The following is a 24,127-nucleotide window of genomic DNA, read 5'->3' as shown; positions in this document are numbered from 1 at the left end:
GACGACATCCGATCCTCGTTTGCTAAGTCAAACGACACCGCTGGTTCTGCTCACACTGCCCTACCCTGTGCTCTGACCTCTTTCTCCCCTCTCTCTCCAGATGAAATCTCGCGTCTTGTGACGGCCGGCCGCCCAACAACCTGCCCGCTTGACCCTATCCCCTCCTCTCTTCTCCAGACCATTTCCGGAGACCTTCTCCCTTACCTCACCTTGCTCATCAACTCATCCCTGACCGCTGGCTACGTCCCTTCCGTCTTCAAGAGAGCGAGAGTTGCACCCCTTCTGAAAAAACCTACACTCGATCCCTCCGATGTCAACAACTACAGACCAGTATCCTTTCTTTCTTTTCTCTCCAAAACTCTTGAACGTGCCGTCCTTGGCCAGCTCTCCCGCTATCTCTCTCAGAATGACCTTCTTGATCCAAATCAGTCAGGTTTCAAGACTAGTCATTCAACTGAGACTGCTCTTCTCTGTATCACGGAGGCGCTCCGCACCGCTAAAGCTAACTCTCTCTCCTCTGCTCTCATCGTTCTAGACCTATCGGCTGCCTTCGATACTGTGAACCATCAGATCCTCCTCTCCACCCTCTCCGAGTTGGGCATCTCCGGCGCGGCCCACGCTTGGATTGCGTCCTACCTGACAGGTCGCTCCTACCAGGTGGCGTGGCGAGAATCTGTCTCCTCACCACGCGCTCTCACCACTGGTGTCCCCCAGGGCTCTGTTCTAGGCCCTCTCCTATTCTCGCTATACACCAAGTCACTTGGCTCTGTCATAACCTCACATGGTCTCTCCTATCATTGCTATGCAGACGACACACAATTAATCTTCTCCTTTCCCCCTTCTGATGACCAGGTGGCGAATCGCATCTCTGCATGTCTGGCAGACATATCGGTGTGGATGACGGATCACCACCTCAAGCTGAACCTCGGCAAGACGGAGCTGCTCTTCCTCCCGGGGAAGGACTGCCCGTTCCATGATCTCGCCATCACGGTTGACAACTCCATTGTGTCCTCCTCCCAGAGCGCTAAGAACCTTGGCGTGATCCTGGACAACACCCTGTCGTTCTCAACTAACATCAAGGCGGTGGCCCGTTCCTGTAGGTTCATGCTCTACAACATCCGCAGAGTACGACCCTGCCTCACACAGGAAGCGGCGCAGGTCCTAATCCAGGCACTTGTCATCTCCCGTCTGGACTACTGCAACTCGCTGTTGGCTGGGCTCCCTGCCTGTGCCATTAAACCCCTACAACTCATCCAGAACGCCGCAGCCCGTCTGGTGTTCAACCTTCCCAAGTTCTCTCACGTCACCCCGCTCCTCCGCTCTCTCCACTGGCTTCCAGTTGAAGCTCGCATCCGCTACAAGACCATGGTGCTTGCCTACGGAGCTGTGAGGGGAACGGCACCTCAGTACCTCCAGGCTCTGATCAGGCCCTACACCCAAACAAGGGCACTGCGTTCATCCACCTCTGGCCTGCTCGCCTCCCTACCACTGAGGAAGTACAGTTCCCGCTCAGCCCAGTCAAAACTGTTCGCTGCTCTGGCCCCCAATGGTGGAACAAACTCCCTCACGACGCCAGGACAGCGGAGTCAATCACCACCTTCCGGAGACACCTGAAACCCCACCTCTTTAAGGAATACCTAGGATAGGATAAGTAATCCTTCTCACCCCCCCCCCCTTTAAGATTTAGATGCACTATTGTAAAGTGACTGTTCCACTGGATGTCATAAGGTGAATGCACCAATTTGTAAGTCGCTCTGGATAAGAGCGTCTGCTAAATGACTTAAATGTAAATGTAATGTATTCACCCTGGACATAATACTTCCATTTACTTTAGAATCTTTGTATTTAAGTTACCACAGAAATTAGTCAAAGTTTAGTGTGAAGACCAATGTGAAAAGGTTTCCATTTTGTAATCTAACAAAATAATTACATTTTATATACCGTTATTTTACCAGGTAAGTTGACTGAGAACACGTTCTCATTTACAGCAACGACCTGGGGAATAGTTACAGGGGAGAGGAGGGGGGTGATAGAGCCAATTGTAAACTGGGGATGATTAGGTGACCATGATGGTATGAGGGACAGCTTGAGAATATAGCCACAACACCGGGGTTAACACCCCTACTCTAACAATAAGTGCCATGGGATCTTTAATGACCTTAATGACACCCTTTTAACGTCCCATCCGAAAGACGGCACCCTACACATGAGTTGTTTATACAAAACTTTATTGCATTTGGTCATCCCCAAAATGTGGCTTTTGAAAGCCTTGATAGTTGCATTCTTCCTCAGGGAACAGTCTGCAGATAGATGGCAACAGAGTGGCATGTTTTCTGATGTGCTGCTCTAAAGTTCCATAGCACAGCAGACACACCTGGGGATAGAGAAATGGACACATTTTAGTTTTGATAAAAGTCTGGGAGAATTTTACAGGGAGAGAGCAGGAGTTTGAGTGAGTACATTATATCAAATCCAACCAGTGGCCCTTAATATGCTAAATTATCACAGGCAGACTGCCATAGTGAAGTATACTATTGTGTGTAGCTTACTTCTCTGCTCTAGAGATTGCAGGTCGTTGGTCAGGAGGAACATTCTGTCTCTGTATCACCTGATAAGAGTCGGATAGAGGTAGTGAGTGTGTTAGAAAGAGAGACCTGGCCCAGATCCTCCTACCTTGTATCATACAATGTGAAGGAAAACAATACATATCATGACTTACTGTTGGTGTGCTCCGGTAGCAAGCCTCAAGCTGGATGCAGAGAAATGTCCTGCCTTGTAGTATAGTTGCATATCGATCGCCATCAAGTTCCAAGAGATCAGATGACAAAACTGCAGAGATTAACAAAATAACTGTATTTCGGATTCATGTATCAGTTTTCCTACTTCACATTCATGTCTGTAAATGACAACAATAGAACAATAGTGCCTTTTGTGCTAACGGCTACGACAAATTACATGACATACATATTTCATTTTACCTTTATTTAACCAGGCAAGTCAGTTAAGTACACATTCTTATTTTCAATGACGGCCTGGGAACAGTGAAAACTGCCTGTTCAGGGGCAGAACGACAGATTTGTACCTTGTCAGCTCGGGGGTTTGAACTCGCAACCTTCCGGTTTCTAGTCCAACGCTCTAACCACTAGGCTACGCTGCCGCCCCGATATGCATATAGCTAAGCTATTATTTATAATATGGCACCACGACTCATCTCACTAACAATTGCTAAAGTGGAAAGCAACTTCCACTTTTGTGGCTAATCCGTATTGTGGCTAGCTTCACATAGGTGACTTATTCCATCATGACATCCCTCTCTTGATTTGACTGTAGTTAGCGAGCTGCTAGCTTAGATGCATGTGATTGTTGAGACCTAATTTTGCAACCAACTGCTTCAAAGATGGATGATGTTAAGAATTATCCTAGGTAGCTAGCTAGCTAAACAACTGACAACCATATTAATTAAGTATGCACTCTATTACTAAGTGATCTTTGCAGTTTGTTTCATTATCTAGCTAGCTAGCTAGCCAGCCAACTCGACTTGTTCAGTTGTAGCCAAACGAGCTTGACACTCACTCAATAACGTCAGCTTACCATGATTTTCTGGTCAAGCCCGGTCGACTCCTTCTTGCCCACCTACTCCCGTCTCTTGGTCTTCTAAATCAAAACTATGTCGGTAATCTGCTGCCTTATTGTCGAATGCGAGCCACTCATAACACAGCCACCTGGTGCAGTCAATGGCTCACTGTTCCAAAACTAAGCAATGACAATGTTTCCTGTGTGTGCTTTTATGGGGCGGGGCGTGTGCAGCACAGCAGCATATCATCAATTTGATCTCAAATTTTATTCATTAGTTATCTATTTATGTGTGCATTTATTTATTTACTAATTTTTCTAATTACGGCAGATTTGTTCCTCCATGCTGAGACAGGCAGTGATGTGGCGCTCAGTAGCGAGGCTGAGGCAGGATCAATGCATGCAGGAGGAAGCAGAGGAGAGGAGGTTAGTGGTTACAAAACTTGGGATCTGGGCCCCCTGAGTAAATCTGTACTAAGTTAGGAACCTAAAAAAATAAGATATGTCCAACTAAAGTGCAATAGAAATGCCAACAATGCAGTTCTAAAAATGCAATAGGTTTTAGTTTCGTCGCTGATGCTATGTCAATGTGAAACATTTCTCATATTTTCGCCCTTTTAGGGGTATAACATTACAATTATATAGCTAATAGGCTATGTGTTTGTAGATGGACTGAGGTGAATGAACCTACAACCAAGGTGATAATGGCTGTGGTCATTTTTTCTTCTCTTTGCCGTTCTCCAAATAGCATTTAAACGTTTTTGAATTGTATAGATAGAAGGGTTTCAGTTTTGTTGAGCCATTTCGGATCTCAACAGAACTCAAACCCTGGTTATGGACCTGGTGCCTATAACGTTACATTCAAAGTCACTTTAACTATACATTCATGTACATTCTACCTCAATTGGCCCGATCAAACAGTGTTGCCGCACATTGGCGAACTGCATTGTGTCCCACCACCCGCCAACCCCTCTTTTTAGCTTCTGCTACTCTCTGTTCATCATATATGCATACTGTAAACTCACCCCATTCTGTACAAATGTGCGCAACCGCAACATTCAAACGAGGCTACAAAGAAAAGTAATGGAACTGTAGCGACAGTGTTGACTTCAAAATCGGGGGTGTGAACTAGGTTTCTATTCAAGCGCTGATCGACATGGTAATGGCTCTATAGTATTGGAGAAAAGTTGAAAAAACTGACCCTCTGTTACATCTTGACGTGTCATATTGTAATGTACAGCACGCATAAAGCAACTATTTCTGTCTTACAATCTCTCTCCACCAGGTGTAGCACTTCTCTCATCCTTTAGAAACAAGAAATGGACAGTGACGGGTAAGGGGGGTATACCTAGTCATTTTTTGAGTCATCATTGCATGCGATCATCATTCTCAAAGCCGCTGTTTACTTCTAAGATCACTAAAGCACCGCCCTAAAAACCTGATTCAAATTCGACAAACCTTCAAATAGGTATGTAATAACACATTATATAAACTCTTTATAGTGTTTTATTTACATTTTAGAGGCAATAAGGTGATAAGTTGGACAGATCGAGTGGAAAAAAAGCAATTTTCCCACACGACATCACGCATTAGTTTGGCTTCCCCACCCGCCATTTTTAAAAAGACATGACAAGGCTCATTGCCTGCTTGAATTATGCAAGCAGTGTTTAGGTCATGTAATTGATTCTGTTGGAAAAGGGATAAATTGTGCTTTACAATGGTATTGCCATTACAGTTGATCTGGAAGTATTACGTTTTGGGGGCGCTAAAATAAGGGCAATTGTACGGACCAAGGCGATGTACGAGTGTACGTGCGTTTACTATCGTCACTTTAACGATACCTACATGTACATACTACCTCAATAAGCCTGACTAACAGGTGTATGTATATAGCCTTGCTACTCTTTTTTCAAATGTCTTTTTACTGTTGTTTTATTTCTTTACTGACCTACACACACACACATACCTTTTTTTCTTTTGCACCATTGGTTAGAGCCTATAAGTAAGCATTTCACTGTAAGGTTTACACCTATTGTATTGGCGCACGTGACAAATAAACTTTGATAAACCCTGATTTGATTAGATTTTTGAGGTCCCCAAAAAGTGCTTCTGTAAACGGGGTCATAGAGAATTCAGCCTTACTGGAATGGGGAAGGGCATCTATTCCAATGAAGCTTAACTCCATAACACCATGAATAAAGAATCTAGTGAAGATTCTAAATAACAATCAGGGAGAGAGCTTGAGAAACATACACTATACTGTATATACAAACGTATGTGGACACCCCTTCAAATGAGTGGATTTGGCTATTTCAGCCACACCCGTTGCTGACAGGTGTATAAAATCGAGAACACAGCCATGCAATCTCCACAAACATTGTCAGTAGAATGGCCTTGCTGAAGAGCTCAGTGACTTTCAATGTGGCACCATCATATGATGCCACCTTTCCAATAAGTCAGTTCATCAAATGTCTGCCCTTCTAGAGCTATCTTGGTCAACTGTAAGTGCTGTTCTTGTGAAGTGAAAAAGTCTAGGAGCAACAGTGGCTCAGCCTTAAAGTGGTAGGCCACACAAGCTCACAGAACGGGACCGCCGAGTGATGAAGCACATAGCGTGTTAAAATCGTCTGTCCACGGTTGCAACAGTCACCACCGAGTTCCAAACTGCATCTGAAAGCAACGTCAGCACAATAACTGTTTGTTGGGAGCTTCATGAAATGGGTATCCATGGCCAAGGAGCCGCACACAAGCCTAAGATCACCATGCGCAATATGCCAAGTGTCGGCTTGAGTGGTGTAAAGCTCGTCGCCATTGGACTGGAGTAGTTGAAACGCATTCTCTGGAGTGATGAATCGCGCTTCACCATCTGGGAGTCCTGACGGAGGAATCTGGGTTTGGCGGATGCCAGGAGAATGCTACCTGCCCTAATGCATAGTGTCAACTGTAAAGTTTGGAGGAAAGATGGTCTGGGGCTGTTTTTCATGGTTTGGGCTAGGCCCCTTAGTTTCAGTGAAGGGAAATATTATAGCTATAGCAAACAAAAACATTATAGACGATTCTGTGCTTCCAACTTTGTGGCAACACTTTGGGCAAGACCCTTTCCTGTTTCAGCATGAAAATGCCCTCGTGCACAAAGCGAGGTCCATACAGAAATGGTTTGTCGAGATCGTTGTGGCCTGCACAAAGCCCTGACATGAAACCAGCTAAATACATTTGGGATGAATTGAAACGCAGACTACAAGTCCCGACCTCATTAATACTCTTGTGGCTGAATGTCCCCGCAACAATGTTCCAACACCTTCTCAGAAGAGTGGAGGCTGTAATAGCAGCAAATGACCAAATCCATATTAATGCCCATGATTTTAGAATAAGATGTTCAATGAGCAGGTGTCCACATACTTTTGGTAATGTAGTGTATTTAAAGAGAGATTTACATCCAAATAGCTTGAGTGTATTGGTTTGACTTTATTTGGGTTGGAATTAGCATCTCCTCCCTGGAAGATGTCTCTTAAATATTCTCTGTATGTTAACCATGATTCTACAGTTGTTATAGTATATCACTGTAACTGATGCATGCAGCATGGGGCTAATTTATTATATGGGAATGTATCAGTGATACTTCAAACTATAACCCTGATGTAAATCACATTCATAATGGTTCCCTTCGGTAGAACACTCTTGCAACTTCGTTTGAAGGATCCACAATCACACCTGACAAGGCCAATGAAATCCGTGCCTCGCTGGATGCCCCACATTCCACAGATGATAAGAGTGAGGCTCGAATTCATTCCTTCAATTATTCTGTTCTTCACCTCGGTATGAACAGATATGATTCGAGCTACTAAAACAAACAATTGGAGACTGTCTTACAAATCGAGACTGTCTTACGTTGAACCAACTAACGTGCTCACCCCCTGGACATTGTGTGCTGAAGTTTGTAAGTTTCCCTATCAATAAACAATTAGTTATTCTTAAAATTGCTTGGCTTGGCTATAGCAATAAGTAAGATGGCTAAAGGCTAACAAGCTGTTTTCAGGTTTGCGACCATGCCCCAATGAATTAAAAGTTATGTTTATTGCCTTGTATGTCTCGGGTCGCTGCATGCTCAGGCTGTAATTGCTCCAATCAGTTCATGTGCGAGACTAGGGGATGGCTAGCACTGTTCCCCTACTAGTCCGCGGCGCAGGTTGTCTTTACAATTGTGTAGCGTTCTTAAGGGGGCTTGAGTTGCGGGACACGGAGATGGATTGGGTCATTGTTTAGTATACGTAGCTGGCATTAAGTCGCTTTGTTATTATAAACGGACCGTGCTGAGGTCAAAGAAGCTAGCTAGGCTACCTTAGACTAGAAGCCTCATCATGGCTAATGCTAGCATGCATAACTTCTGGCAAATGAAGCTCACTAGCTTTCCCCCGGCGTTATGGCAATCACATTCCTATTTCCAATTCCTGTATTTGGAGGGAAGAAGCAGCCTCCAGGCACATGGGTCGGGTAACCACCGGAGCGAGCGGCCTTAGCACAGATCTGAATGACCCGTGAGCCCCTCCACAAAAACATTACTGTGACGTCAACGGCCCCACATTTGGTTACTGCCAAACAGGGCGCTACGTCAGCCATTGCCCGAGCCCACTGTGTCCATAATGGGCCGGGCTTCATCCAGGCTATACAGTCTCATGTAAGTGTAACTGATGTGAAATGGCTAGCTAGTTAGCGGTGGTGTGCGCTAATAGCACTTCAATCAGTGACGTCACTCGCTCCTGAGAATCTTGTTCCCCTTGCTCTGCTTTTGTGGCGCGATGGGTAACGATGCCTCGAGGGGAGCTGTTGTTGACGTGTGCGGAGGGTCCCTGGTTCGAGCCCAGGTAGTGGTGAGGAGAGGGACAGAAGCTATATTGATGCTGTTGACCCGGAACACTGGTTGCTGCAGAAAAGGAGCAGGTCAAAAGGGGGGTGATTCTAAGGTGACGTTACGTCCAAATGCGACCTTTCGCCCCTAGAGTCATGGCTACAGTATGTCCTGCAGGCCCTTAGCCTTGAGCTATTTCCTTTTAGCTTCCTCCTTTTGCTTCTGAAGAGCAACAGAGGTTACATGCCTTGTGTCTGGTGTGAGCTTTACACATGTACATTGAACGGACCCGGGGGAAATCCAGTTATGTGACATCATTTTTGTCTCTTTTTCTAATCCAGCTCACGACAGGGCGGTCTCTAAACAGCGTCTCTCCCACTGGATTGTGGAGGCTATCTCCCTAGCATATAGCAGCAAGGGGCAAGGGCTACCAAGCGGTGTACTCGCCCACTCCACCAGGTGTGTGGCAGCGTCTTGGGCATTGTTTAAAGGGTTGATTGTAGGAGATACAGTATATGTGATGCAGCGAGTTGGGCTTCACCACACATAGCTTTGTAAGGTTTTATCACTTGGATGTCAGTGCTCTTAGTGTAGCTCACAGTGTGCTTACGGCTGGACAGGGCACATCCACTAGGTAGCGCAATACCCAGACTGGCGCACCGCCGTTTCAGGGCTCAGTGAAGAGTGGTATTAAATAGAAGGAATTAATCCGAGCCTCACGCTTATCACCTGTGGAAGGCGGGGCTTCCAGCAAGGTGCGGATTTCATTGGCATTGTCAAAAGCGATTGTAGATCCTTCAACCAAAGTTGCGAGAGTGCGACTCCCCATAGTATGCTGTACCTTTTTTCCCTCCTTCAGGGAACAGTGGTCATAGTCACAACGCCGCAATTTGATTGACCTGCGATGCACACCATTCCTTCCGCCCCAGCCAGTGCGAGTGGAAGTATGACATCTGGAGCTGACACACACACACGCACATGCACACTCCCCTCCCAACCTCTCCTCCCCTACTGGGCCTGATCTGACTGGGGACTTCTTAATTTCCATGTCATTATTTGATGTTATAATATCAGGTAATTAGGATGCAAGGTGTGTGCTCCTGACCACAAATAAAGAATATCACTGTTCACAATGTTGAAAGATGATGTTCTGTGTATTCTGTGTGTCTTTGTAGTGAGAGACTGCAAGGGACAGAGAGGATGCAAAGCATTTTAAATATCCGCATTAAAGCCTCACATTTTAATTATGGCTTAGAAGTCTATCAATAATGTGGGTAAATTGCTCATAGCAGTTCTAATGGACAGTGTCTTGCAAAAGTATTCACCCCCCTTGGCTTTTTCCCATTTTGTTGCCTTACAACCTGGAATTAAAATAGATTTTTTTGGGGGGGTTTGTGTCATTTGATTTACACAACCTGCCTACCACTTTGAAGATGCAAGATTTTTGTTATTGTTAAACAAACGAGAATTAAGACAAACAAACAGAAAACTTGAGCATGCATAACTATTCACCCCCTCAAAATTAATACTTTGTAGAGCCACCTTTTCAGCAATTACAAGTCTCTTGGGATATGTCTCTATAAGCTTGGTACATCTAGCCAATGGATTTTTTGCCCACTGTTCCAGCTCCTTCAAGTTGAATGGGTTCCTGCTGGTGTACAGCAATCTTAAGTCATACCACATATTCTCAATTGGATTGAGGTCTGGGCTTTGACTAGGCCATTCCAAGACATTTAAATGTGTCCCTTTAAACCACTCAAGTGTTTCTTTAGCAGTATGCTTAGGGCCATTGTCCTGCTGGAATCACCGTCCTAGTCTCAAATCTCTGGAAGACTGAAACAGGTTTCCCTCAAGAATTTCCCTGTATTTAGCGCAATCAATCATTCCTTAAATTCTAACCAGTTTCCCAGTCCCTGCAGATTAAAAACATCCCCACAGCATGATGCTGCCACCACCATGCTTCACTGTGGGGATGGTATTCTCAGGGTGATGTAGGTGTTGGGTTTGTGCCAGTCGAAGCATTTTTCTTGATGGCCAAAAAGCTCAATTTTAGTCTCATCTGACTAGAGTACCTTCTTCCATATGTTTGGGGAGTCTCCCATATGCCTTTTTGGCAAACACCAAACATGTTTTCTTATTTTTTCTTTAAGCAATGGCTTTTTTTCTGGCCACTCTTACTTAAGGCCCAGCTCTGTGGAGTGTGTGGCTTAAAGTGGTCCTATGGACAGATACTCCAATCTCCGCTGTGGAGCTTTGCAGCTCATTCAGGGTTATCTTTGGTCTCTTTATTGCCTCTCTGATTAATACCCTCCTTGCCTGGTCTGTGAGTTTTGGTGGGTGGCCCTCTCTTGGCAGGTTTGTTGTGGTGCCATATTCTTTCCATTTTGTTATAATGAATTTAATGGTGCTCCGTGGGATGTTCAAAGTCTGATATTTTTTTATAACCCATCCCTGACCTGTTTGGAGAGCTCCTTGGTCTTCATGGTGCCACTTGCTTGGTGGTGCCCCTTGCTTAGTTGTGTTGTAGACTCTGGGGCCTTTCAGAACAGGTGTTTATATACTGAGATCATGTGCCAGGTCATGTGACACTTGGATTGCACACAGGTGGACTTTATTTAATTAACTATGTTACTTCTGAAGGTAATTGGTTGCACCAGATCTTATGTGGGTGCTTCATAGCAAAGGGGGTGAATTGTTATGCACACACCACTTTTCCATTTGAAATGTTGTAGATTTTTTTTTGAAGAAGTAATTTTTTTAATGTCCACTTCACCAATTTGGACTATTTTGTGTAGGTCCATTACATGAAATCCAAATAAAAATCAATTTAAATTACAGGTTGTAATGCAACAAAATAAAAAAAACGGCAAGGGGGGTGCAATACAAGGCACTATAAATGCTCATAATTAATTAAAAAGTATTACAGTTGCCAGTCAATTACCATAAGATGGGAATAAAATGGTGTTCCTGTCTTTTCCTTGGCCATGTTTGAATATGAACAGAATCAGCAGTCGTGAGATACCAGAGAGGATGTTAACAAATGTACTGGCAATCTAGAAAGCATACAGTGCACAGCTTCTCTCAGCAAAGAAACAGCAGTGGAGTCTCCACATGAAGGAAAACATGTGCGAGAGGAGGTACAATGAGCTCACTCAAGCTCATAAACTTGCACTCTGAGTCAGGCATACATGGCAGGAGTAGCTGGCATACTGTATGTAGTACATGGGTGGAAGACTACATTCACCTTTAGGTAACTCTCACACCCTGACATTCTTGAATGCTCCAGATCAAGACAATCACTCAACGTTTTGGTCATGAGACCTACATCGGATCATTGAGTGGATCACAGCATAGTACTGACCAAAAAACATGAATCCAGTTTCTCATTGAAATACTTGTTTTGATGTATCACAATGGAATCCACGATAGGCGCATCACTACTTTATTTAACCTTTATTTTAGCAGGGAAATCCCATTGAGAACCAGGCCTGTTTTCAAGGGAGCCCTGCATGTACACAAATCATACATAATTTACAACATTTACAAAAATGCAATACAAACACACAATATTTACAAGTGACTAAGAAAAGCAATCACATTCCTCAACAACTTGAACATGACCTGCTACTGTCAATAAACAAAGCATGTCTGTCCATGTATGCTGATGATTCAACCATATACGCATCAGCAACCACAGCTAATGAAGTCACTGAAACCCTTTGTTTTGGAATGGGTGGGCAGTAATAACCTGGTCTTGAACATCTCTAAAACTATGAGTATTGTATTTGGTACAAATCATTCCCTAAGTTCTAGACCTCAGCTGAATATGGTAATGAATGGTGTGGCTGTTGAACAAGTTGAGGAGGCTAAATTACTTGGTGTTACATTAGATTGTAAACTGTCATAGTCAAAACATATAGATTCAATGGTTGTAAAGATGGGGAGAGGTCTGTCCGTAATAAAGAGATGCTCTGCTTTTTTGACACCACACTCCAAAAAGCAAGTCCTGCAGGCTCTAATTATATCGTATCTTGATTATTGTCCAGTCATGCAGCTGGCCCAGAACAGAGTGGCACGTCTTGCTCGTCATTGTAATCAGAGGGCTAATATACATACTATGCATGCCAGTCTCTCTTGGCTAAGAGTTGAGGAGAGACTGACTGCATCACTTATTCTTTTTATAAGAAACATTAATGTGTTGAAAGTCCCAAATTGTTTGCATAGACAACTTACACAAAGCTCTGACACACACACCTATCCCACCAGACATGCAACCAGGGGTCTTTGCACAGTCCCCAAATCCAGAAGAAATTCAAGAAAGCGTACAGTATAATATAGTCATTATTGCACGGAACTCCATTCATTCTCATATTGCTCAAGTGAACAGCAAACCTGGTTTAAAAAAACAAATAAAGAAACATCTCACTGCACGACGCCACTCCTCTACTTGACCTTGTGTGTATGTGTTCATATGTTGGCTACATGTGTCTTTTGTATATTTTTTTAATGTATGTATTTCTGTCCTTGAGCTGTTCTTGTCTATTAATGCTCTGTATTATGTCATGTTTTGTGTGGACACCAGGAAGAGTAGCTGCTGCTTTTGCAACAGCTAATGGGGATCCTAATAAGATACCAAATACCGAACTGCCCGAGAGGTAACAGAGCATTAAGGCGCAGAGAGCTCTGCTGATCATTCCATACACGGACCTACAGTAAGAACCAATCACACAACGTATGTCGGAGACAGGTCGAGTGGCGAAAGAGGTGAACCCCTCCCAATCGCCCACTCACTGGTTATTCGCGCTCTCTTCCTTGCGAAGATCACTATGCCCCTGAAGCTCTCCTCAGCACGACTTGATCCCTGTTTTCCTGCTTAACTGTTCTCAGGCCAACCGCAATGTTAACGCTGATGGACGTAGGACCTTATCACTTGTCTCTTTGTGTTGAAGTGTATGTAAACTTCTGACCCACTGGGAATGTGATGAAAGAAATAAAATATGAAATAAATCATTCTCCACTATCATTCTGACATTTCACATTTTTAAAATAAAGTGGTGATCTTAACTGACCTAAAGACATCATTTTTACTCAGAATAAATGTCAGGAATTGTGAAAAACTGAGTTTAAATGTATTTGGCTGAGGTGTATGTAAACTTTCGACTTCAACTGTATATACTAGTATTCTATTCTACTGTATTTTAGTCAATGCGACTCTGACATTGCTCGTCCTAAAATTAATATATTTCTTAATTCCACTCTTTTACTTTTAGATGTGTTTATTGTTGGGAATGGTTAGATACTACTGCACTGTTGGAGCTAGGAACTCAAACATTTTGCTGCAAAAGCAATAACATCTGCTAAATATGTGTATGTGACCAATAAAATGTGATTTTATTTGAATTTGTATCTGAGTTTCTATGCTTTTCGCAGGTCCTTTTGGTTAGAGGTAAGGCTTTCTCCACTGTAAAGGTCTATTTAGCTGGTATCTCGCCTGTCATATAAGCTTGGACAACAACACAGTAGGGAAGCTTCCTCTTATGTCGCTTATGTTCAGTCTCCAAGCCTTTTGTCCCATCTTGGGACTTGTCAATTGTGCTAGAGGTTGTTTCACAGCAGCCGTTTGAGCCGCTGGAAAGTGTAGAGATGAAATATCTCTACTTCAAAACCACTTTTTACTGATTGCCCTTACTTCTCCAAAGTGAGTGAGCTGCACGCACTGTCAGTCCACCATTCAAATCAAATCAAAGTTTATTTGTCACGTGTGCCGAATACAACAGGTGTCGACCTTACAGTGAAATGCTTACTTACAGGCTCTAACCAATAGTGCAAAAAATGTATTAGGTGAACAATAGGTAAGTAAAGAAATAAAACAACAGTAAAAGACAGTGAAAAATAACAGTAGCGAGGCTATAAACAGACACCGGTTAGTCAGGCTGATTGAGGTAGTGTGTATATGTAGATAAATGAGGGTTTGGCGTAAAAGAAGGGTTGGCAGGTGGTGGGTGGCAGGACACAATGCAGTTAGCCTGGTTAGCCAATGTGCGGGAGCACTGGTTGGTCGGCCCAATTGAGGTAGTACGTACATGAATGTATAGTTAAAGTGACTACGCATATATGATGAACAGAGAGTAGCAGCAGCATAAAAGAGGGGTTGGGGGGAGCACACAATGCAAATAGTCCAGGTAGCCATTTGATTACCTGTTCAGGAGTCTTATGGCTTGGGGGTAAAAACTGTTGAGAAGCCTTTTTGTCCTAGACTTGGCACTCCGGTACCGCTTGCCATGCGGTAGTAGAGAGAACAGTCTATGACTAGGGTGGCTGGGGTCTTTTACAATTTTTAGGGCCTTCCTCTGACACCGCCTGGTGTAGAGGTCCTGGATGACAGGCAGCTTTGCCCCAGCGATGTACTGGGCCATACCACTACCCTCTGTAGTGCCATGCGGTCGGAGGTCGAGCAATTGCCGTACCAGGCAGTGATGCAACCAGTCAGGATGCTCTCGATGTTGCAGCTGTAGAACCTTTTGAGGATCTCAGTACCCATGCCAAATCTTTTCAGTCTCCTGAGGGGGAATAGGCTTTGTCGTGCCCTCTTCACGACTGTCTTGGTATGTTTGGACCATTCTAGTTTGTTGTTGATGTAGTCACCAAGGAACTGGAAGCTTTCAACCTGGTCTACTACAGCCCCGTCGATGAGAATGGGGGCGTGCTCGGTCCTCCTTTTCTTGTAGTCCACAATCATCTCCTTAGTCTTGGTTATGTTGAGGGATAGGTTGTTATTCTGGCACCACCCGGCCAGGTCTCTGACATTCGTACCTACAGTTTGCCCCGGGTTATCCAAGGTAACTTTGTTACCTAACCCGCCAATATGCATAAGGTCAGCGATAAGTGTAGTTGTCTCACCTTACGAGCTTGTAGCTTTCCAACCACGCCCTTCACTTCTACGAAAGAAGTTTGGGTCCAGTACACGCTTTGCGCATTTACTTGGATAGAACGAGAGCATTACGCAAGAGTGACCAACTCTTCGTCTCTCGGGCAAGGACTATCCCATTGGGTAATGGAGGCTATTATATTACCTTATAATAGCAAGGGTTTACAGTCCCCGGAGGGGCTGAGGGCTCATTCCACTAGGCTACCTCTTTGGCACTGTTCAAAGAACTCTGTTTACAAGAGATTTGTGATGCGGCATGTTGGGCTACCCCTCATACATTTCAGGTTTTACCGACTGGATGTCACTTCACTTTTGTTGGCGCCTACTGTCCTCAGTGTAGGAGCCTCTGAGGGATGATACTGTTGGGACGACCCTGGCTTCAGAGAGAATGTCTGCGATACGTGAGTTGGCCATAATCCATTTTGATACATTGAGTATTTGAAAGAGAACTCGAGGTTACTACGAGTGAGATGTATCACTGCAATTGTGACACATTTTCATCATATTATCAGAGAACCAGGTTTATCAAAGTAACCTTGAGTTATGTTGGCTAACAGTGCTTTCAAAACTCAACATTTCTATTTTTTCTAATATGAAGTTGCCCCCTACCTTTTGGGCAACTTGTCTTTCTTGATGACATGTGCATCTCACAGTGATTACTATACAAATATATTTTCCATGTGGGTTAAGCTGTATGGTTGACCTTTTAATGACAGATTGTGAATGTGGATTTGAAAGGCAAGACAATCACAGTTCCAAGAGGGTGTTGAGGGTGATTGGTTTGCCATAATTGGCTTGGCCATTTGGCTATTACATAATCCGCACATTGATTTCATAATGTGGGGCAACTAGAAGTTTAAAAGAGAATTAACAAAATTGTAATAATTAAAACAACAAAAACACATTGGTTCTGCACCAACATTATAAGCATCTGCACTGGCAACATGACATCACATAATCTGTCGTCTTTCATATATTTATTTCCCATGATTTGTCTAGTGGCAGCATTTGAATATTGTATGGATGGAAGGTAAAAACGAAACATCTGGTGCGTTTGGAAACTGCCAGTGGTTAGAGCGTTGGTAGACATGTTGAGTTCATGAAAGACAAACAGCGCTCCGAGACATGTCACTCAGTCTGTGTGTGTGTGTGTACTTTTGAAATGTAGTACAAAGTTTTAAGCAACCGTCAAATCAAAACAAGTAGGTGGTATTATTTTATTGGTGTTTGCACACCTTTTGGGAATCAATATGATTCATTATGAATCAATATGATTCAAGGAGCAGCAATGCACTGACAGCTCGAAGAAGTGTCTCAATTTGCAGTTTTACAGAGGGTTATTCAAGTAAATCTCATCACAATACTTGAAACAGTAAAACATGAGCAATGTGGGTATTGTACCTGTTTATAGCTTTCAGTTTCAACTTCAGATAAAAGCTCTTAATTCATGCTGCAACAATGAGGGCAATTTCTTAATTAATGACTCAATTGCTTTTTATCTCGAACAGAGGCATTTCCATGGCTCTTTCCTGCCTATTTATCTCTCTGTGCGTCGAAGTTAGACGTGATCTTTATGGCTTTGAATCAATCTGTGCTCAGAGATTTCAGCCAATCACACCCACACCGGCAGCGAATATGAATATGTAAATTTGAAAAGTGGGTCAGAGATCACTTTTCATCACGTCCAATCATTGCAGAAATATAATTTAGCCAAGTGGGGCTTTTCAGGAAATCTGATATAATGATGACCTTCTCAATGGCTGTCAGAATTGAGGTCTGCTTGGTAAATTATTGGAGGGCATGCACTTGCATTAACTCATGCAGAGTTAGCAATTCATAAGATAATTAATACAGCCTTTATTGATACTGTTCTTGATTTACTGACTATTAAAAAAAAAACGGTGATTAACGTTATACTTTTGGTGCAATCATTTTATTTGATTCAAAATCTCCCCTCAACACAGGTCTAGAAAATATCTTCTGCATTTGAGTTTTTATTCAGAGTTGGTTATTCCGGATTCAAAATTGGTTATTGTGGATTAGGCCATTTTTAGCCAAACACCTATAAAATCTGAAGTGCCAGCCTTTTACACATTAGATAATGTTACGCCAAATGGCACACAAAACATTAAAACTCCAAACATGCCGGAGCTTAATTTTGTTTTCATTACTTTGGTTTGCTTATTTTAATTAGTGGCCCTAATCTGCAATTAGCCCGGAGGTCAACTGTGCTCTTACCTAAAAGCTGTAATTATTTTTTAAAGGGGAATGAGATTATTTGGGCATGTATTTAATTATACTGCTTACCCTTGAAATGTCAGTGTCATTCACTTCATCTGTATTATAGTTAACAAATAAAAGCAAAACAGTGGGATTATACAACACTGAAATTCAATAGTAATTGTATTTGTGATATACACTTCTAGAAAACTTCTAGAAAAGGAAATGTATCCTTCCTGTAGGTAATTATGATTACCGTGACATTTTACTTGACATTTTACTTGACACCCAGTGTCATAACATGTTATGCCACGGTCATAACCATGTCATTATGTCATAACAGCGGCCATAACTTGTCATAACCTGTCTTAATATGGTCATAACACTGTCATGACACATATTTACACCTGTTGTGTTATATACTGCGATATTGTATGGCTGGTTATGACACCAGCCTCCTGTGTCACTTTACTTGGGCTAAGAAAATACACTTTATGACACTTTTAAGAAGCATTATGGCCATCATATTCATATAAGCCAGATAGGCCTTTCATGCACATGCTCTTATGTAAGTCATCAGTAAAAAAAGAGGGTGTCTTGTCTGCTCCTGAAATCTGCTCCTGCATTCATCCCAGTCATCAGCAACAGAGCATTGGGGTAGGTTGCATGTCTGACATCAATGTGTGCGCAATTACAATGATCATTTAATATGGTACATTTCTGAAAATGTTACGATGTAATGGAATGTTTTGCCTTGTGTGGTAGACTTAGTGGGTTTTGACACTTTTATGTAGGTGTCATAATCAGCCATAAAATAATGCAACAGGTCTAAATATATGTGACAGGACAGTGTTATGACCATATTATGACAGGTTATGTCAGCTGTTATGACATTATGACATGGGTATGGCTGTGGTCAGTTGGCTGTCAAAATAGTGTGAACAAAACTGAAAGTACTTTACTGAAAGTCTTCAAAATTCCCCAATCTGTGGCTGTGACACAGTCAAAATAATACCTTGCAGAACTCTCTTAGGGACTCTTATGAGGTTGAGTCACTCCTTCAGCCACAATTGTGCCCATTGGCAAATGAGAATAACCTTTATTTAACAAGCAAATGCATGTCAGCAGATTAGATTGCTCTCGCAGTCTTGCTTTCTTGTCATCATTTCATCATCCTTTCTTCCCAGAGATGTTGACAGGGGTAATACCTTTATTCTAATTCCAAATGTGGCATGTCTGTCCTCTCCTGAATTCCCCAGTGACAGTCTGCTCTATGATTATACGGGGATGTGTGAGTGTGGCCTGAAGGATGGATTGGGCCCAAACTCATCTCTTGTCCCACAGAGGCTGAGTTAAGCCAGAGTCGTTGAAAGGCAGCGTGCCCACCAGTTAGCCCTCCCCTCAGCCTACTGTATCTGCGGATCCAATGAAACTTCAATCCATTCATTGAGGCCTTATCTTTTGCAAATGAGCCTATTTGTCACAATCTACCCAGTATGGGGATTCACACACACAAATATATAATTCAGACACATACATGCACACGCTTAAATGCAGATTTTTGTTATCTTCAAGAGCCCTCTTACATATGCAAACCCAGCAGCCTGGTTATGATTACATAGACCTACAGTACTAATGACATGGAGGAGGAAAAGGGGTACGCAACAAGTCATTAGCAACTAAATTCCTATGCTTTCCATTCCCAGCCCAGTCATTTACAGTTGAAAAATTGTATGGGAGGGTCAGTTCATGTGTCTTTGAACACATTGTTGGTGAGTGGAAATGAGGCAAAGGGTCATAACAGGAATCGGGAGGGGAGGTTGGAAGGTGAAGGTGGCAGAAGGCATAACACCCAGGATGTACAGTATGTAATCTGCGGCAGCAGTTAGAATCCAGATGTTTTCTTTTGGCATGTTTTTCATTTCTAACCTTACCTTAGCCACACCCTATCATTCCTAAACTTAACCTTACCCTTAGCATAACCACCTGCTAGTAATCAAGTATTTTCACATGCTTACAAGCCCTTAACCAACAATCCAGTTAAGAAAAATGTTTAAAGGTCTTACTCACATTGGCTACGGAGAGCGTGATCACACAGTCATCCGGAACAGCTGGTGCTCTAATTCATGCTTCAGTGTTGCTTGTCTCAAAGCGCACATAGAAATATTTTAGATTGTCTGGTTGGCTCGTGCCACTGGGAACTCACAATTGTTTAGGAGCCCATAAAACGGCAGCTATCCCCTATGGCGCCATTCTCATTCCGGAGGGGATGGAAGTGGATTGTCAGGCAGTGGATAAACAGAATAAATTACATGCAGCTTAAACTGCAGCTCTTTGAGACCTGCCACCTAGCCCATTATACTGTAGGTCACTTATAAAAACAATTCTCATACAGTAATTATTAGAAGAGAGTCAAAACAGAAGACCCATCCATGGCTCCAGACCATTAAGTCACATTTTGTGACCCTTTGATTTGGCTGTGCAAGTTACATTTTGAATTGGTTGTATCAGTGCTTGCTGGTCATTCTATATGGTCAAGTCACTCAAAACTTCCTATTTTTTTAGGAGGCTAAAAACATGATATGGTCAAACAGTGAAGTACATTATACTCATGATAATAAAAGTGTCAGCCTGCCCCTGTGCCAGTTTCACTGGGGCCTGCTGCTGTGTTGAGTGAGACACTCTCTCTCTCTCTCTCTCTCTCTTTTCCCAGAGAACAAAAATGCTCCGGGAGAAAAGTGTTCAGATTGTACAGCATTTCAAAATCCAATTGTGGAGAAGACACAACTTTCCTGTTGTCACAAGAGAGGAGGTCCTCCACTTTCTGTAGGTATTATATATTTATATATATATATATCTATTTGATATGGCTTTGAGATACGGAACGTGCAAATTGGGATTGCATAGGCCTCATTGGGTGGTAGGCTACAACTGGAATGTTTTTTTGGGACAATACATTTACTGTTAGATTAATATTAGTATTTAATATTTTGGGATTTGAATAGGATCCCCGTTAAATCTTGATTGGCTTACACGTGCATCAGATCAGTTTAAGAATATCTGCTTGAGTTCAACTTGATTCCGCTGATAATGAAACCCACTCGGATGAATGTAAAACCTAGCAAACTCCTCATTGATTGACCTTATCCTAACTAACCATTCCCATAAGTATTTGGCTAGTCGTGTTTTTGCAAATAATATCAGCGACCACTGCCCTATTGCTTGCGTTAGAAATACCAAATTGAAACTCTGAACCTCATATAATTATGAAGAGAAATAAAAACAAATTCTCACCCTAGGTGTTCCTTGATGTATATTATTATATTATTTGTTTTTTTCTACTAGCTGCATATAAGACCCTGTTCTTGGCATTTTTCTCATCCATTTTTACCTGGCTGATAAACATGCCCCTTTCAAGCGAATCAGAGTCAATAACCGAACTAATCCATAGTACTCTCATGGTACTCTCCGCTTCGCTTTGCGTTCCTAGGAAACTATGCAGTATTGTTTTTTACGTGTTATTTCTTACATTGGTACCCCAGGTAATCTTAGGTTTTATTACATAGTCGGGAGGAACAACTTGATATAAGAGTAACGTCAACTCACCATCATTACGACCAGGAATACGACTTTCCCGAAGCGGATCCTCTATTTTGCCCACCACCCAGGATAATGGAGCGGATCCCAGCCGGCGAACCAAAACAACGACGCCGTAAAAGAGGCAGACGAAGCGGTCTTCTGGTCAGGCTCCGGAGAAGGGCACATTGCGCACCGCTCCCGAGCATACTACTCGCCAACGTCCAGTCTCTTGACAACAAGATTGATGAAATCCGAGCAAGGGTAGCATTCTAGAGAGACATAATAGACTGTAAAGTTCTTTGCTTCACGAAAACATGGCTCACTCGAGTCACGCTATCGTAGTCGGTACAGCCAGCTGGTTTCTTCATGCATCGCGCCGACAGAAACAAGCATCTTTCTAGTAAGGAGAGGGGCGGAGGGGTATGCCTTATGATTAACGAGATGTGGTGTGATCATAACAACATACAGAAACTTAAGTCCTTCTGTTCACCTGATTTAGAATTCCTCACAATCAAATGTCAACCATATTATCTACCAAGAGAATTCTCTTTCGATTATAATCACAGCCGCATATATTCCCCCTCAAGCAGACACATCGATGGCCCTGAACAAACTTTATTTGACTCTATGTAAACTGGAAACCACATATCCTGAGGCTGGATTCATTGTGGCTGGGGATTTTAAGAAGGCTAATCTGAAAACAAGACTCCCTAAATTCTATCAGCATATCGATTGTGCGACCAGGGCTGGTAAAACCCTGGATCATTGTTATTCTAATTTACGCGACGCAAGAGGCATGTGGCAGGGTCTACAGTCAATCACGGATTACAAAAAGAAATCCAGCCCCGTCGCAGACCAGGATGTCTTGCTCCCAGACAGACTAAACAACTTCTTTGCTCGCTTTGAGGACAATACAGTGCTACTAAAACCTGCGGACTCTCCTTCACTGCAGCTGACATGAGTAAAACATTTAAACGTGTTAACCCTCGCAAGGCTGCAGGCCCAGACAGCATCCCCAGCCAGGTCCTCAGAGCATGCGCAGACCAGCTGGCTGGTGTGTTTACAGACATATTCAATCAATCCTTATCCCAGTCTGATGTTCCCACATGCTTCAAGAGGGCCACCATTGTTCCTGTTCCCAAGAAGGCTAAGGTAACTGAGCTAAATGACTACCGCCCCGTAGCACTCACTTCCGTCATCATGCAGTTCTTTGAGAGACTAGTCAAGGACCATATCACCACCCTACCTGACACCCTAGACCCACTCCAATTTGCTTACCAACCCAATAGGTCCACAGACGATGCAATCACAACCACACTGCACACTGCCCTAACCCATCTGAACAAGAGGAATAACTATGTGAGAATCCTGTTCATCGACTACAGCTCAGCATTTAACACCCTAATACCCTCCAAACTCGTCATCAAGCTCGAAACCCTGGGTCTCGACCCCGCCCTGTGCAACTGGGTACTGGACTTCCTGACGGGCCGCCCCCAGGTGGTGAGGGTAGGTAACAACATCTCCACCTCGCTGATTCTCAACACTGGGGCCCCACAAGGGTGCGTTCTGAGCCCTGTCCTGTACTCCCACGACTGCGTGGCCATGCACGCCTCCAACTCAATCATTGAGTTTGCAGACGACACTACAGTGGTAGGCTTGATTACCAACAACGATGAGACGGCCTACAGGGAGGAGGTGAGGGCCCTCGGAGTGTGGTGTCAGGAAAATAACCTCACACTCAACGTCAACAAAACAAAGGAGATGCTCGTGGACTTCAGGAAACAGCAGAGGGAGCACCCCCCTATCCACATCGACGGGACAATAGTGAAGAGGGTATAAGTTTTAAGTTCCTCGGCATACATATCACGGACAAACTGAATTGGTCCAGCAGCGACTCTTCAACCTCAGGAGGCTGAAGAAATTTGGCTTGTCACCAAAAGCACTCACAAACTTTTACAGATGCACAATCGAGAGCATCCTGCCGGGCTGCATCACCGCCTGGTACGGCAACTGCTCCGCCCACAACCGTAAGGCTCTCCAGATGGTAGTGAGGTCTGCACAACGCATCACCGGGGGCAAACTACCTGACCTCCAGGACACCTACACCACCCGATGTCAAAGGAAGGTCATAAAGATCATCAAGAACAACAACCACCCGAGCCACTGCCTGTTCACCCCGCTGTCATGACTGTCTTGATCAGGTCAGGTTACAGGAGACCATAACCCTACAGATTATCTCCCAAACTCAACAGAGGAGGAGAGATGAGTATAGAATTTACGACAAGACTTCGTGACCCCAGCTGCAGCAGGGTCTTAAAAAGTCAACAAACCCAGAACGCAACGCAAGTTTGAGGACAAAAAAATAATTCTCTCCCCAAGCTACGGATGAGTAGTTGTGTCTAAGCGGGTGAATTCAAGTTTAACCACCGAGCCTCCATCTCCCATCGAATCGTGGTATCTAAAGGGTTTCATTCCAATGCTGTGAGCTCTGAGCTACAGAGCTGTCTGGCCTCAGAAGACCCCTTCCACCTCCTGATGATTATGATGATTGACCGTGTTAGCATGATTAAGCCTTGTTTTTTAAAATTCTCTCTTTATCCATCTCTCGCGTCTGCAGGTATGTTTTGATGTGAGAGAGGAAGCCAGTCCTGATGTGAGAGAGGAAGCATTGTAATTCATTAATCATATGCTGTCTGCCGGTGTTCTTTACCTCTTTCCCTTTCTGTCTTCTACACCTCTTTCCCCAACTCCAAATTATCATAATGACAATGCATGTATAACATCTGGATAATGAACTTCTTTCAATAAAGCGTTTAACATTCTCCACTGGTTGAAATTAAGTATCTCATTGAAATACTATCCTGTGTCCTCAGATTAATGCAGATGAAGGGAGTTAGATATGCATATATGAATTACAAATCAGCCTTTAATTAAATAATGTTTCTAGTCTATTGCATAGTTACAATGTATAATCATTGATG

At 43.3% G+C, this 24,127-nt stretch overlaps 1 protein-coding gene across 4 annotated transcripts in view; it reads right to left on the bottom strand.

Moving 5' to 3' along the window:
• Positions 1-24,127, bottom strand: part of negr1 (neuronal growth regulator 1) — a 339,493-nt gene that overhangs the window by 125,035 nt on the left and 190,331 nt on the right. Inside the window, exons 5-7 of one of the 4 annotated variants that reach the window (XM_035774613.2) lie at positions 2,720-2,829; positions 2,550-2,608; positions 2,277-2,374 (exon numbers count right to left, since the gene is read on the bottom strand). The exons of the other annotated variants lie outside the window; for them this stretch is intronic. Of the exons in view, the coding sequence (XP_035630506.1) occupies positions 2,347-2,374; positions 2,550-2,608; positions 2,720-2,829 (197 nt within the window). The 3' untranslated portion in view covers positions 2,277-2,346. Of the gene's footprint in view, positions 1-2,276; positions 2,375-2,549; positions 2,609-2,719; positions 2,830-24,127 lie in introns of those variants that run through there. 4 annotated transcript variants of the gene reach the window in all.

Source organism: Oncorhynchus keta, chromosome 8 (assembly GCF_023373465.1).
Source record: "Oncorhynchus keta strain PuntledgeMale-10-30-2019 chromosome 8, Oket_V2, whole genome shotgun sequence".
NCBI classification, from domain to species: Eukaryota; Metazoa; Chordata; class Actinopteri; order Salmoniformes; family Salmonidae; genus Oncorhynchus; species Oncorhynchus keta.
Note: the sequence above shows the minus strand (reverse complement) of the source record. Positions and strands in the feature narration are given on the sequence as shown.